At 41.8% G+C, this 16,891-nt stretch overlaps 1 protein-coding gene across 8 annotated transcripts in view; it reads left to right on the top strand.

Annotated features, from left to right (window-relative positions):
- The window catches only part of CELF1 (CUGBP Elav-like family member 1), a 1,362,987-nt gene that overhangs the window by 887,588 nt on the left and 458,508 nt on the right, over positions 1–16,891 (top strand). For 4 of the 8 annotated variants that reach the window (XM_044082727.1, XM_044082731.1, XM_044082729.1 and 1 more), the window contains one exon: positions 3,730–3,843. In XM_044082727.1, the coding sequence (XP_043938662.1) occupies positions 3,730–3,843 (114 nt within the window). The remainder of the gene's footprint in view (positions 1–3,729; positions 3,844–16,891) is intronic. The other 4 variants (XM_044082728.1, XM_044082732.1, XM_044082730.1 and 1 more) reach the window with 1 other exon arrangement.

Genomic DNA, 16,891 nt, shown 5'->3' on the forward strand with positions numbered 1-16,891 from the left:
TGAGTTTAATAATAATTGGCGTAGTTTTTTGTGTCTTTGTAAGGCGGTGCAGTATTTGTCAGCATGGAAGGGGCGATGGTCATTAGACTACACTGCTTTGCGAAGGATGGTTGTCCACTTTCCCCTCTAGGCTTTTTAATATTGGCCTAAAACGTTATCCTCCCCCATAATATGCCTTTTAGGCAGTGTCAAACTGACACTCCTTCCAAAATAGCAAATCAAAACCAAAAAAAATCTGAAAGTGTTACTGCTCATTATCAGGAATCTAAACAAGAAGGTGTACACTCCCTTTCAGTTCTCCTCAACCTAGAGAGTGCCGATATCTGTGCAGTCACTGGAACATGAGTTAAAGCTATAGAGAACTCCACGGTTCAAGCCTTTAATGCCTTCCACACATTTGGACCAGCTTCTGCAAAGGCAGGGACTAATGTTGGAGTTATCTCCATCTAATTCAAAAATAAATATAGCTCAAGGCTGGTCAAAGAGCTTAATGCACTTGAGCTTCTCCACTTTTAAATCACCGTAGGCAAATTCCTGTGCCACGTTCTTATAAGTTATAGGTCCCCTTCTATGACATAGGAACCCATAATGCGTATTTCTCCTTACTGGAGAAACTCGCCATCCAACTCAATACTGTATTCCTGAGTGACTTTAACTACTCCACTATTAACCGTGAATCGTGTGTGGCACCAAATGTGCAGACACAGAGATTCCTGGACTTCATACTCCCAGGACCAGATTGTAAGTACACCAACCAGGCATGCAAACCTACGTAATGATATGGGAGAGCACTGCACACCTCCTAGTGTAATGTCATCCCAGGTAAGAACATACCACAGAATGGTCACCTTTGAAGTAAAAATAAAACCTGGATCCCCAGTTAAACCTCAGATGTTAAGGAACTACTCCAAAGCTTCCTATTAAGTGATAATCTTTCAAAATTTACACACCCCTAAACCCTGAGAACACTGATGCTTATTCGGAACTGTTCACAGAAACTCTATGCATTCATGTTAATAGCTGCCTAGAGGTAGTTGTACCCACCAGAAATAAGTACAGAACTAACTCAAAAAGCAAGCCATCCTGATGGAATTGCAAAATCAATAGGCTGTGTAACAAGAAGGAAGGAAATCATGGCAAAATCCTGGAGGTGTAGCACTCAATAGGATAAAAGCAGTCTCCACAAACTAAAGTTCGGAGCTTAAATAAAGTCTGCCAAAACCCAGACTTGAGGTAAATCTGGCTTCCAAGGCCAATGACAACCCCAAGGCATTCTTTAGTTACATCTGCACCCTGAAAGGGAATGCACAGTTGTGTTTGGTGCTGATTGTTGACTGAGCCAGAAGATATACCAAACCTACTGGCAGACTATTTTAGCTCTAACTTTACCAGTCTCTCTCCCTGCCAGCTTCCTTTCAGGAAATAACATCAAGTATTAGAAAGTCAAACCAACACCACAAACTGATGTAGGAAACAAAAATGCAGGACAAAAGCACTTCAGACACCCAGGAATCTTCAGCTATTCAGCTCTTTAATAGGAATAGGACCAAAACACAGTGCCACACTGGAAGGTAAAATAAAGCGCTTTTCATCTGGTGCAGTGACCAGACTTCTTCAGACAAATAACATAATTTCAAAGAACAAAAAAACACTGTGAACCAAGTAACTGTGCAAAAACGAAATCAGCTTCAGCCCAACAGCATAACATAATTTGTCTGAAGAAGTCTGGTCACTGCACCAGACGAAAAGCGCTTCACTTTAACATAAAATATTACTCTAGGGAACAGGTCCTCCGTGCTCTTTCTGAGACCATGAGCACTGCATCAATGGGTTCCGATAATATCCCACACCACCTTCTAAATTGCACGAGTCACAACCTATTAAGCCATCTGGAATCCCTATTTAACCATAGCCTCACGAATGAGGAAGGGTATCGTCATCCCTCTGCACAAAGGTGGTCTATCTACACACCCTAGAAACTACAGAAGCAATCTCAGTGGTCTGCTGTGCAAAGCCATGGAGCAAATTATCACAGAAATTATCACTAATGACAGGAAACCTCCAGACACTGCACCTAAAACCATTTTGGTTTTGTGAAGGGCAGGCGATGCCTATTAAACCTGGTGGACTTCTTTGACTTGGTAACCAACCCAATGGATGAGAGTGAAACTGTTCACACTGCCTACCTTGACCTGGCCAAGGCATTTGACAAGTACCCCACTCAGGAATTGTTGAGAAACTCAAAAGGTTATGTATAAACCCTTATGTCACCTGGTGGATAGCCAGTTCCTCACAGACAGGACCCAGGAAGTTAGAATTGAGGAGTCCCCTTCTTTAAAGAGGCCAAACACAAGTGGAGTCCTTCAGGGATCAGTCCTGTGATTTCTCCTTTTTGACATCATCATCTACTCTGAAGTCAAGGACCTCTGGCTGACCACGGTTGCAGATGATTGCAAGTTAGCAGCAGCTGTAGTATCTCCCACCAACACTAATGTTTTCCAAGCAGGACTGACTCACACAAATAACTGCTGTCAGAGCAAAGGTCTAAGACTACATGCTAAGAATTGCATAGTAGTATTCTGAGGAAGTCAGACCCCTGGTAACTACCATATTGACAAAAAACCCTTAAAAATTGACACAATAATCCGGGATTTAGGGGCACATACAGACAGTACTCTAGCCTTTGGCCATCATGTTTCTGTGGTAATGACAAAATCATTCTACATTGTGCAATTTGTAAACAATGGTGTGGCATCTACGTCTTTGTTCCATCATATCTGGCACGTGTAAGACCTATCACTGAGTACATTACTCCCTTTAGTATGCACCTAACCAGACACATCTGGAGTGTCCACAAAGATTCCTAACCTAAAGAATACGGGGCATAAATGAATCCTCTGCAGACCTCCTCAAAGTCCTATCATAGTTTTCTTTCTCCTGCAGGCTGTTGGTGGCAGATCTGTACCTGGCATGCTAGGAATCTCCATACCCTAGTCTGCACCTACTGCATATCTGCAAAACGATCTGCACTAGAATTGTTCATTCTATAGACTTAAACCTTGCCTGTGATATATAAATAGGGCTTGCTGGATAGACAAATATGTATCCCAGAGACTAGCCCTTCTCTGGAGCAGGCTCACCTTCTTTGTGAAGCAGAGTTGCACCCTGCCCAGTTCAAGCGCATCTTGGACAACCAGAAATTCACCCCCTGTTTGACACCAGTATTTCTAATGGACACAAGCAGTCTAATTGTTAAATCTCCCAAGCCCGTTTACACTGCTAAGGGTACCAGAAGTAGTAATACATGTCTAGGCTTAAAAAGGCCCCAGTGGTCGTTAGATGTCTACACGTGTATGAACCCGTAAATTATTGCTAATGTTGTCCTTCGGGTGATTTTCAGAATTTTGTGAAAAATTAAATAGTACTTCGTAGTAAACTTTAATGAAAGACAGAAAAATGTTCATTAGACGGCTCATTTGATGAGTTGACATGGTTGCACAGTTTAGACTAACTGGATCTGATTCTGATATGATAGTGAAACTGTTTTCGGAGTGGTATAATAAGATTGGAATGTGAAACACTTGCATGTGTATGGTTGTGGTGGTGTCTTAAAAATTAAATATCTGAATGTTGCAATATTTGCATTGAATTATTTCAGATTTTCCATTGGGTCTTGAATGCTAAAGCTTTTATGTTTTTGTTTTTTTGTTTTGTTTTGTTTTTTAACAGCAGGGTCTTCACCTAATTCCAGCAGTAGTTCTTCAATGAATCCAATGGCTTCTCTTGGAGCACTGCAGACACTTGCAGGTAGTTCTGCGGGTCTTAATGTAGGCTCTTTAACAGGTAGGTTCCTCTGTTTGTGAATAGTATAGATATGAATAGTGAACATTTTATTTAGCAGACAGTGCGTTTTTTAGTGTCACTGGAGACTACTTGTGCAGTATTACTAATTAGACCTTCTTGAGCAAGCACACAGTTTGCAAGAATATGTAAATGTGGTAGCTTCTCTTCCCAGTCAGTTTGTATGTTTTTTTTTAATTAGACATGTAATGTTATGATAGATGTCATTGGTAGGTTAAGAGTGGGTATATGTCTAGTCATCGAACAGCACGTGCATTGAATGGCTGTTCATCAAATCTAATCATCGAACCTTACTTTAATCGAAAGGCCAAGTCATTGTAAAACTTTGCATCCAATGAGGATAGTTGGCTATAAAGAAACCTGCCCTTTCCGCACTGTAGTGCGATTTTGGAGTCTGTATGTATTATTAGCGAGGTGGGGGGGGTGCAGTTCCCCACATTAGGTGTGTCTGATGTTCACTTATTCCTCCTGTTGTGGGGGGCTGCACCCCTCACTCCCACTAACTATATGTACCAACTCCGAGATTGCACTACAGTGGGGAAAGGGCAGGTTTTCTTATAGCTAAGTTGCCAGTAAGTAAGTGCTCTGTTCCTCTTCCTTGATGTTAACCAACTATCATCGTTGGATGCAAAGTTTTACGATGATTTGACCTTTCAATTAAAGAAAGGTTCCATGATTAGAGTTCGATGAACAGCTGATTGATAATTAAACATAGACCTTTCTAGAGCACAGTGGTGTTTACAGGCCAATACTTGTTTAGATCAGGTTTTTGTATTAAAATTTGAACACTTTTTAAGGCAGTGGTTCTTTTGGCAAGGTTATTTCTAGACTTCAGCTGTTTGCTTGTGCAAAGAGGGTGAAATAAATTAGGGTATAGCCTGTTTGGGCTGCTGATCTTCAAGGCAGGCTTTTGAGAGCTTTGGCCAGAGTTCTTAAGCTATGCATGAGTTCTCCGCTTGTTTCAACAGGAACCTCCCCTCGGTGTTTGAAGAAGGGATGTCTGTAAGTAGGAGTGGCAGACTTTCCCCACCTCAGTTTGTTGTTCCTACTCACTGAAATGAGTTAAACCAATGTGCAGATTTCATTCTCAAGATTTGAGGCCACGTTCTTCAAAAGGGTTATTGTTGCAAGTATTTCATAGTACGAGTTGGTTAAGTTGCAGCAGGACCATAAAACTTTCAGACCTTAGAAGGAAGTTGTGCATTATGCTGTTTTGCTAGTGCTTTCAGCAGGAAATGGCAGTTGTAGGAGAGAACATAACAGCTTCATTTTGAAATATTTGATGTAAAGATAGTTGTTGCAGAACTACTCGTAACTCAGGGAGTTAGCTGCAGGTTGATTTCTGTCCAGTCAACCTTAATCTCAGAGCTCTGCTTACATAAGGACACGGGCTGAAGTCCCATCATTCAGGGATGTATGACTGCATTCCAAATAATAGGAGTCAACAGCTATGTCTCTCCAGTTCTTTTCTGCCACAGGTTTGCAGTAACTTCACAGTATTCCAGTCCAGTGTCGCTTTTTCTGAGCCTATAACTTCAGGGATTCTGTTGAGAATCTTCCAAAGAACAGCAAATAGTACCCTGTTGGTGATACTTTGTGTCTTTTATAGTGTTTCTGTTCTTTATTGTCAAGTGTTTCTTTTCCAGTGATGGCTGGAATACCATTCACTTCCCAAGGTACACCTCATACAGACCAGGAGAACCATTTTAAGAGCAGGCATTGGGGGGGCCACCTTTGGGCCATTTTTGCCTGTCAAGTAACACCTGTCAGTTGATATCCAGATTAATGCAGGTTTCTGTAGAAAAACTGGTAGGAGCAGGTAAGCCATGTGTAAGTGTGTGGTTGGATCAGTAGGTGTCATGTTACAGGCATGTCTTCCCCAATCCCTAAAATAGCTCATAGGAAATAGCACACCAGCAAAAGGAGACTGAGGGAGAGAAGATCCTCAGGAGAGACAGCAAAGGGGGGAGTCATCTTGATGTTATCACATAAGCCCTAGAATGCCAAAACCAATGAGCTGGTTTTCTAGTTTCTGGTAAGCGGCATCAGAGTTGACAAAGGCCTTTGACACTATTCCCCATGCAGACATTATTGACAGAATTGTAAATCTCAATGTAAATCTTTGTTGTGTAGTGGATAGGTAATTGGTAGTCTGACTGAATCCATGTGATTAAAGTTGCACATGCCTGAAAACAAAAGAAGTTGGCAGTGGTGTACCACAGAGCTCAGTGTTGTGCCCTCTCCTATTTGGAATCTGTTTCTAGGACCTTCAGGGCAACATTCTTGGTTTATTATTTGAGTTTGTAGATGACTTTAAATTGAGTTATTCTATTTTCCACTGAAGTACAGTTGCTCCAACACAGGTTAGACTATGTTAACAACTGGTGCAAGGACAGTGATCTCACATTAAATGTGAATAAATGTAGCATAGTTCATTTTGGTAAACAAAACATTTTTCTGTACTATGTATGTGGCAAAACCTTCCAGCTGATCACTGTCATAAGGGAGCTTTGCACTCATGTTGATAACTCCTTATTGTTTTGACCATCATGTCCTCGCAGTAGTTCAAAAATACTTTTTATTTGGCTTATTTCATTTCCAAAGGTGTCTGCACTACATTCATAGAAGTCTTAATTTCCTTTGATTCATGTCTCAGCAAGACTCATCACTTAATGTGATGTTCCTTTTGGATGATTTCTCTTGTCTAAACATATTAGTCAACTTGAGAGACCTTGGAGATTCACAACTGAAAAGATATGTGGCTTCAAAAAGCTTAGCAAGCAAGACTAGCAGCCATATGTAGTCTCTTATAGTGATTTTTGTTTAGTCTTTCAAGCCATGAAAGATCCACCCCTTGTTGACCATTTATTCCTTTAGAGAACAAATGGTACCTCAAAGGAACTAAATCTTCATCAGCTGGTGTATAAAACATGTTGGCATGGAGTCTTGTCCAAACGTATTCCTGGCCTCTGGACTAAACAAACTTCCAGCACATGTCATGCAACAAGGCAGCTTTACCATCTTCTAGGTAAACGTGGATAATTTAACACGGAGTCATACATTTTACCCTCATCTGCTTTGTTTTGCCCTACTTGAGACTAGAGAGAACTTTTACCTTTTTTTGCTTGGCTTGTAATGGTGCTGACTGCCTGCTACTTAACTTTGAACTTGTACACGTACTGGCCTGTATCTGACCCCTTTGAAGGCAGACACAGATAATGACTAAAGTGTTCTCCTTTTTTGAGTACCAAGAGTAAAGTACACTGTATTAATTTTCTTGTAAAACTTCAGATGTTCAAACTCTGTATAAAGTGGAAGAAATAGCATGTTGTTTTTAGCAAGCTTAGAACAATGGGGTGATATGGTGAAAAACATAAGGATGAGGACCTAAACATGAGGAATTTAAGAGATATAAGATGCCCTCCCCTGAAATTACCGTGGCCATAAAGATGCCCTTTTTCCAAAAGTTGAGTTGCCAATAGCATTTTCTCCTGCACCTCTGATGCTTAGAGGAACGCTTGTTGCAGTGGCAGGTAGATTCAAGCAGGTCTGTAGCTGCAACCTTTCCTGAACAGGTCAATCTGAAGGGTAGTATCCTTTACATTGCAAAGTCTTCTCCTCTGGTGTGGGTGAGGTGAAGGACTTCACCTACAGCATCAGTCTCTCCAAAGTAAATAAACACCACTTCAAGACCATTGAAAAAACTAACCAACTACATCTGAAATAGTGCTAACTTTCAACTTGACTTTCAATTATTTAAACATGTCAAGAGTGAGACACCCCCCCCCCCAACTGTCTTCCAGACTATTCAGCGATGGACAAACATACAACCTTAGAAATCTTAACCACTCACGTGTCACCCCCCCATCTCCCCCAAACTAGGCTTCACTCCACAGACGATGGACTGAAACTGTGGGAATCTAGCCGCTTCATTTCTTAAAGATCATTCCTCTTACCCCATTTTACATTAAAAGCACATTACAGGACTGGGGAAAATGCAGCTAATGTCTCTGGTCATATAACTTAACTTGTTCTTGCCCTCTTTTCCTCTATATACCTTGCTGTGACACTACTTTTCATTTTAATTCTTTGAGCATTCCAAATATGTCTACTGTCCCATTCACCAAGCTGAGTGTGGAAAGGTGCTAGTCTGTTGCTTATCTGGTGTCAGGATTCATCAGATCACACCCACACTCGAGTCCTTCAAAAGCAAGTACCAGTATTCCTGTGTCATGGTATATGCAGGTGTAAACGGCTTGAGATGTACCTCCATGGAGTACATGAAGAGAGGCATAGTGGAGCTGTCAGACTGTGTCCCAGCCAGGCGACATTGAGCAGCTTCCTACTTTCCCCAAGGATGGTGTCTCAATACAAGCATAACTTAATTGACTTAGCTTTTGGTGTCTTTCGAAGGGGGTGCTGTATTTGTCAGCTAGGAGAAATACGATCAACAGGTCACACTGCATCAGGGGTGGTCTGCATCTGTTCCCTCTAGGCTTTCAAATACTGGCTAAAACAATGTCCACCCCACAGTGCCTTTTTTAGCCAATACCAACCAAGTAACTGTAACAAAACAAGCAAAGGAAAATGTAAAGGTGCTATTTATTGATCACTGCTAGGAGTCTAAACAAGAAACTCTACTCCCTGTAAGCCTTCCTTAGTTTGGAGGATGTAGACATCTGTGTAGTGACTTGAGTTGTGGTTTAAATTAGCAGAGAGTACTCCAGCTGTGCAGGATTGTAATGAAAGGAGGAGAGGACTGGAGGTATCTAAATCTTTATCCAGAACAGACTTGCATCAAGGCTGGTAAAGTAGAATGATGCCATAGAGATTCATGTCCAGATCACCACCAGCAAAGTTCCTTACTTTACTCTAGACCGCTAGGTACCTGTGTACTGCATGAACTACAAAATGAACTGGCACCTCACCTAAGTGTCATGTTTAATCATAGCCTCACCTCAGGCTTTGTGCCCACTGAGTGGCGCACAGCTACAGTTATCCCACTGCACAAGGGAGGATCCACCTTGGATCCCGGGAACTACCGTCCCATCAGCCTGACAAGCCTGATCTGCAAGGGCAGGGAACGCGTTATCATGGAACTTATAAGCAAAGACATTGGCAACCTTCAAACACTGGACCCCACCCAGTTTGGGTTTGTGAAGAGCCGATCTTGTCTCCTGAATCTGATTGACTTCTTCGAATCAGTCTCCAGAGCTGTGGACAAAGGTAAGGCGGTCCACACAGCCTATCTGGACCTCGCCAAGGCCTTCGACCCCATCCCCCACTCTGGAATCGTAGATAAACTTACTAAGCTGGGCATAAATCTCTACGTCACTCGATGGGTTGCCAACTGGCTTACTGACAGAACCCAGACTGTAAAAGTAGCCGACTCCAAATCCAGCTCCAGACAAGTGACAAGTGGAGTACCTCAGGGTTCAGTCCTGGGATCACTCTTGTTTGGCATCTACTTCTCTGAAGTACAGGCCAACACTAAGGGACTTTGGCTAACAAAGTTTGCAGATGACTGCAAACTGAGAGCCATTATTGAATCCCCAAATTATGTGGATATTCTACAAAAGGGCCTTACAGAAACAGATGCCTGGTGCCAGAGCCATGGGCTCAAGCTTAATGCCAAGAAATGTATAGTTATCCCCTTTGGAAAAAAACTTGTACCCATGAATTACCACATAGGTGGCAGGACACTAAACATCGAAAGTGTGATGAGAAACTTAGGGACACAGGTGGACAGTGGTCTCACTTTCGTTAACCACATTGCCACAACAGTCAGGAAATCCTATGAGGCACACCTCATCACTAAGGGCTTTTCATCCAGAAAAAAGAAGGTCATTGTCCCACTGTACTCATTCCTCATTAGACCCATTATAGAGTATAATGCCCCGTTTGGTATGTACCTCACAAGACGTCTGCAACAGCTGGAAAGGCCACAGAAATACCTCAGATGCCATATGCTGACCGTCTAAAAAAACTCCAGCTATACTCTGTAGCATATTGTCTACTCAGAGGCAATCTCTGCTTAACATACAAGGCCATGTCAAACCCTGAGCTGTTGGACATGCTCCACTTAAAGAAATCCCAATCCCTCAGAGCCACACGCTCCAGGGATCTAAACCTTATCACAATGAACAAAACATGCTGGAGAGATAGGTTCCTGACCCAGAGACTCCCCATACTCTGGAATAGACTGCCCATACATGTCAAGCAGAGTGCCTCATTGGCCCTCTTCAAAAGGAACCTTGATGTTTGGATGGGAGGTGGGAAATTCACCCCGGGGATCGTGTCAGTCGCTCTGCTAGACAGGGCCCCAGAGAAGTAAATATTGTGGGAAGAAATATCCATGGAATTGTTATGGCTAGGCTTGCATAGGCCTTAGAGCCGATAGCCTAGTACCAACCTATGAACCTACAGAACTCCATCTGTGATCCAGGAATGCCATAACGCTTACTTATATGAACTGGAGTCAGTCAGCATTGATCTTTCTTGGCCTTCTTCAGCCACTCAGCCATTTACTGGGAAACACACAACCACCACTAGTGTGCAATCCCTGGACTTAAAAACAAACACTTTGGTCAGAGTACCCACTAGAGGAAACATCCTTTACCTTGTTCATACAAATATGGGGGAACTCTTACTTCTTCACTTCTGTGACATACATACTTATCAGGTCTGACCACAAAGCATCTCCTCTCCCCCCCCCCCCGCAAAGGGGGAGGGGGTGTTGAAACTAAAACTTGAGATCTCTGCTATCTCTGAAACATTTAGAAATGTCTTCAAGTGAAACTTCCTCCTTCTGAGTGATAATTTGGCAAGTTTCACCCCCCCACCCCCCCCCCCCAAAACAAAAACAGAAAACTCTACTGTTTATGTGGAATCATACACCACTGACAAATGTCAGCATGTAAACAACTGCATAGAAGCAGCTCTACCCAGTAGAAACAAGTGCAGGGCAAACCCTAAAAACTAACTTCCCGGTAGAAACTTAATATCAGTAAGCTTTATAACAAAAGGAAGAAAATTGCGGCCACAAATATGAATTGCAACATGCGTCATATTAGAATCCCAGTCATTAAATTAAGTTAGTAACTTTGGATTGTAATTAAAACCACCAGGATGAAATTTGTGACAAAAATAGCCACCTAGGCCAAGGGACAACCACAGGGCCTTCTGTGGTTACGGCCATATTCACAAAAGCGCTTCTCAGCAGTGAACTCTGCTGATTGTGAACACAACCATCTATAGTGAAGCCGCAGGTATATCAAACCCACTGGACAATAAATTCATCTCCCAACTTCACCCTCTAATATTTCACAAGAAGTGTCAGAACCCAGTATGCCCCCAGCTGTCACACAGGGCCATGTCCTGTAAGCTCTCAAAAGCCAAAATACTGCATCTATGGGTCCTAATAAAACTGTGTCATTTGTCCTGAATAACATAAAACATGATTTATCCATGCTCTTAACAACACTGTTCAGTGACAGCCTGCAAACAAACTTTGTACCAAGCAAATGGAGGACAGTAATGTTCATTCCTCTGTACAAGGGGTTACCATCCACCAACCCGGGTAACTACAAACTCATAAATCTCATCAGTCTTATGTAAAGCCATGGAAAGACTTATGGAATTGATTAGTAAGGACATAGGAAACCTCAAAATACTGAATACATCCCAGTTTGGTTTTGTCAAAGGTGGGTCATGTGTCATTTAACAAGTGGACTTTTTCAAAAAGTCACCAATGCAGCCAGTGAAGGCAAGACTGTATACACCACCTACTTACACCTGGCCAAAGCTTTTGGTACACTGTTCCATTCAGGCATTGTAAGCATTGTAAAGGAGCTTAGTAATAAATTTCATCAGCTGGATTGTCAACTGGCTCACAAATAGGACATAGGAAGTCAAGGTAAGGGAGGCTTCAGCCACGAAAAGGAACAGTCTTTAATGGAGTCTTACAGGACTTGATGCTGGGACCACTCCTGTTTGGCATCTGCTTCTCAGAAGTCCAGGTCTTTATTGACCAAGTTTGTGGATGACTTCGAGCTGGGAACAATCAATGAATACCCAAAAGACTCGAGACATCCTGTAGGAAGGATTGTCCCAAACAGTAACTGGTGCCAGAGTCATGGACTAAAGCTAAATGCCAGAAAGTGCATTATTGCTCCCTTAGGGAAACCAACTTCTACAGGAAACTACCACATCAACAGCACACACCTGATCCATTAGTTAGAGATTTGGGGAACATACATAGACAATGACTTGGTATTCAACTAACATATCTGCTGTTGTAAGTCTTTCTATATTGCTCCTCTTAAAAGCAAAGGGGAAGCATATTGGTGCAAAGATGTCATTGTCCCACTGTACTCAGCCTTTGTAAGGCCCATCATTGCGTATAATGTCCCCTTTGATGTGCACCTCTCCAGAGATGTACAGCAACTAAAGTGCCCACAGAGTTTCCTCTGTGAGACTAAACTGAACTACATGGACCACCTGAAACCACTATCAATGGTTTCATACAGACTATCAAGAAGTGATCTGTACCTGGCCTTAAGGAGCATCAGCTGGCCCAGTACTAATTGACATATTGCACATCTGCAAGTCAGTGGGTACAGATACCCAGTCCAGAGACCTTTACTGGTTCTGCAACATAAACAGAATGGTTTGGGGGGACAGTACATATCACAGATGATACCACTACTCTTGAACAGACTCCCCATCCATGTAAAGTAAAGCTCATCTCTGTCCCTATTCAAACACAAGATCAATGGATGGGCTTAAGGAAATTTACCACAAGACTGCTCCCTGTTTTAATTCTGGACACAGGCAGTACCTGAATGCCTTATCCTGAAGCAGGGTCCCTTTTCACTACTCAGTGGTATGACTGCAGAAACATTCATTTACAAATGGGAAATGTAGGAATAAAAATCATGGTAAGGGTAATGTTCATAATTCTCACTGCTTAGGTGGCATTTTGAGTTATCTGCCAAGGTCACCAGTACTGGCCAACTTTCAGAAGCTCAGACTCCCCTCCCTCTCTCTCCTTGTGATGGCTGATTGAGCATACCCTGTGTCTGAATATTCCCTTCCTGTTACAGGATATGCTCGCCCAATCAGCTGAGCATCTTATGTGGCAGGAAATGAGTATTCAGTCTTTTTCCACTATCCAAAGAAGAAAGTCCTCTGTTCACAGGCTCCAGTGATGATTTTTTTCTGGTTTACTGCTTTGATAAGCCCTATTTGGGGATCCTCTTACTTTAATTTTATTATTAGATTTATTATTCGGTTTCTGTTTTGTTTATTAAAATGTATATTACAATATGTTATTTGTCAGTGGAATTTTAGCATTACTTATTTGGCTTTTCTTTGAAAAAGAGTTTTTTCTGAAGAAACTTTCAGTAATTCTCTTAAAACTGTGGTGTGTATTTGTTCTGTTAGACACTAAAGACCTGTGTTTACTGTTACTTTGCTTTATTTTCATTTTTTTACAGGAAATATTACAAAACTTAGATATTTCAGCATTTATACATTTGTCGTGTATGATTGTGCTCTATCCGTTTTTAACATTGGATGATAACTTTACAGTGAATTAAGCTATTTGAATTTATTGTGGATATTTTACTCATTGATAAAAAAAATGTAGTTTAAGTTGCTATGAAGTGTTATTTTGTAGTAGTTTAATGTGGTTAGTGTGTAGATCTAATTTTTAACACTGGTTTGGCATATTGGTTGCTTTCCTGTTTGGAATTTGTGTACTGGCAATTATTTAAATTTTGACAGTTGTAAAAGAATTCTGAGCCCATTTAAATCTGTTTTTTGCAATAGCAGAATTTAATTGGGTGGGGACCAGGGTTGCCAGATTTCTGACTGGCCAGGTAGGGACAAAGTCAAGACTAAAAAAAAAAAAAAAGGTCTTTCGCGTTTTTAATGCGAAATATCGCAGTTCCGCATTACACAGAAGTAGCTCTCTTTTGCAAATGGCTAAACACGGAGCTACTTCTGTTTAATGTGGAATGTCGCAGTTCCGCATTAAACAGAAGTAGCTCTGTTTTGCGATGTTTTGATTGGCCCATATACCGGTATACGGGCCAGTCAAAAATTGCTAAACACGGAGCTACTTCTGTTTAATGCGGAACATTGCAGTTCCGCATTATGCAGAAGTAGCTCTGTTTTGCGGTGTTTTGATTGGCTCATGCGGTATACGGGCCAATCCATCGCTAACCACGGAGCTTCTTGTGTTTAATGCGGAACTTCCGCATTAAACACAAGAAGCTCCGTGGTTAGTGATTTTTGATTGTCCCGTATGCCGGTATATGGGCCATTCAAAAAAAAGAAAGAAAAAAAAGCGGAGTCTGCCGGGATTTAAACCTGCAGTGTGGGACTCGGGGTCAGGCTGCTGATCTCAGAACAGTCCCGCCCAAATAGGGACATCTGGTAACCGTGGTGGGGACGTATTTATAACTAGAAACTTAAGTGCTTATTGTTATATATTATCCAGTACTGAGAGAGTATTTTTGCTCGTGTTGTCTCCCCTGAGTCATTGGAGCCTAACTGTATCCCCCAGTAAAAACAGGTTGCACCTAAAAAGAAGAAAACAAAATAAAAATATGCTTCAGCCTGTGCTTAGTGATTCTGTCAGGGCCACTGCTCTGCCTGCAGACCACTTTTCCGCTATCTTCTTCTAGTGTAGCATTGACAGAAGCTATGAAATTGGGGATAGACACATCCTCCGGGGCTGTTTCAGTACATGGCTTGGGTTTGGGAGAACCAAACCCTTAATGTGCACGGGGTAGTCCAGGGTAAGAGACCCATTTCCAGACATAGTACTCTGTCCACATTTATTTTATCTAGTAGTGAAGTTAACAAGAAAAAGAAATAGAAGCTTTATCATGCAGCTGATCATCACTTTATAGCTGTTTACAAGTCTGCTGTCATTTCCTTGGCTGAGTGTTCTGCACACAGTTAATTCTGATGGTTGTATTCCCATCCATCGTTCTAGTGGTAGTTTGGTTAGAAACCTTTGTATCAGAGAATGAGGAGGACAATGATGGTTTCCTAGATGACACAACACTGATCCCAGTCACTCTGATCCTTCAGAAGGTGAAGCTTAGCTCAAGTGTAGACAAGTACTTACTTTTCCTCAGATGATTGCTAGATTTAGTGATGTTTTTGCTTTGAAGCAGTCTGGAAGTACCACAGAGCTAGGCATGGTATGTTCCCTTATAGAATACAAAATGCCCAGTTCTGTGACTGTTCGTCTCTTTTACCTGCCTTGCAAAATGTTCATAAAGCTTGCCTGCAGGACACTAGTATCTGTTCTAGCAGTCCCTAAAAGGTTCAAAGAAAATGTAGGGTGGTCTTGGATATGACATGACTCTGTTCATTTGAGTGCTAACCCAGCTGTGATTTCCCCAGCAGCCTGTTCTGTTGAAAAGTCCTTTGCTTCAACTAATCCAACTCCCACTGATAAAGAAGGAAAATGGTTATGTCTTCAGGCAAAAGGTTGCCTCTTTCTATTGGTCTAACCCTTAGAATGTTAAATTATCAAGGCTGTATATAGAAGTTTATTTTACAGTGTGTGTGCAGTTGAGATGATTTTGCTGCATCCATCCCTGCAAGCAAAAGTATTGTATGAATGAATTTTTTAATTTGACTCTAGTTTCAAAGTTTGCATTGAGAGGTGTGCTTGAATGTGCAGATTCCGTCTTGAGAAATACTCCTGCTTCTTACTTGCTTTTTTTTTTTTAAACATATGCTTGGTTAAGTAAGGAAAATAACTTCTATTACTTTCATTTTAAAAGCTGAAATTTCAAATGAACCTTTAAGTTTTGAATTGATGTTGGGCCCTCTTACTCAGATTTTCAAACACTAGGATAATAAGAGTGGTGGTATCTAGGATTATTCATGTACCCAAGTTCTCTCCAAACAAGGCGTCTTCCTTCAAGGGACAGGAAAAAGAAACAGCCCAGCAAAGTCAGGAAACTAAAAGGAAATGGCAGGAGAATAATTCTTTGAATCCAAACAAGGGTTTCTTCCCAAGAAAAGGGTAAACCCCTACAAAGAAACAATTTTATTCGGAGTCACAGAGCAACCATAACCCCCCACCCTTCCTTCTCTTCCTCCTCCCCCCAAGCTCTATCTGTCTCCAAACCCTGCAGCCTTGGCTGCAAATAGTCTTAGGCAAATGGGTTCTAAGAATAATTCAGAGGGAATACACTTGGCAGTGGATAGAACATCTGTACCCCATTCAGGGGAGTTCCTCCACACCAACCAGACCACATAGAGCTGTTTCATCGAGTGCTCCATTACATGGTAGAAGCTGGTGTCATAGAACAAGTGTCTGTGATACACAAAGGCATATAATTTTACTCCAGTATCTTTTTGGTACCAAAAAAGAGCACTTCTGGAGACCCGTCCTAAATGTGTCCTATCTTAACACCTTTGTAAAAGTTCCTAAATTCAAAATGCCCACGTTATAATTGGTCCTAGAGTTGCTACCAGACTACCGTTTCATGGTGACTCTCAATCTCAAGGTTACTTATCGTATTCCTGATGCTCCCAATGTCAGTACAGTTTTGAGATATGTTGTGTCTGGCTTACATTTATCAGCTTTTTGCATTAATCTTTGGGCTATTTGCTGCATTTCGAGTGTTTACAAAGAGTCTGGCCACAATAGTTGCCTGTTGCAGAACCCTAGACATCCACATTTTTCCTCATTTAGGCCTTTGCTGATTTGTGCAGATTCTGTATCCATGCATTTGGATTCCTTAGACAAGGTTGCATCTCTCCTTTCCCACCCAGGCTTCAAATTGAACTTTCAGAAATAGTTCCTCACACCCTCTCAATGAATTGGCGGCCACGATCACCCTTATGCCTATAGCTCAGTTGCACATGAGGGTGTTCCTGTCGACTCTGCGGTCCAGTGGTCATTACTAGATCTACCATTGTCCCATCCTGTCCGCTTATCTCGAGCATGCAGGATTTCTCTTCTCTGGTGGGTTCATTCCCCGGATCTTCATCAGGG

Source organism: Protopterus annectens, chromosome 9.part0 (genome assembly GCF_019279795.1).
Source record: "Protopterus annectens isolate FY-2018-M chromosome 9.part0, PAN1.0, whole genome shotgun sequence".
NCBI lineage: Eukaryota > Metazoa > Chordata > Ceratodontiformes > Protopteridae > Protopterus > Protopterus annectens.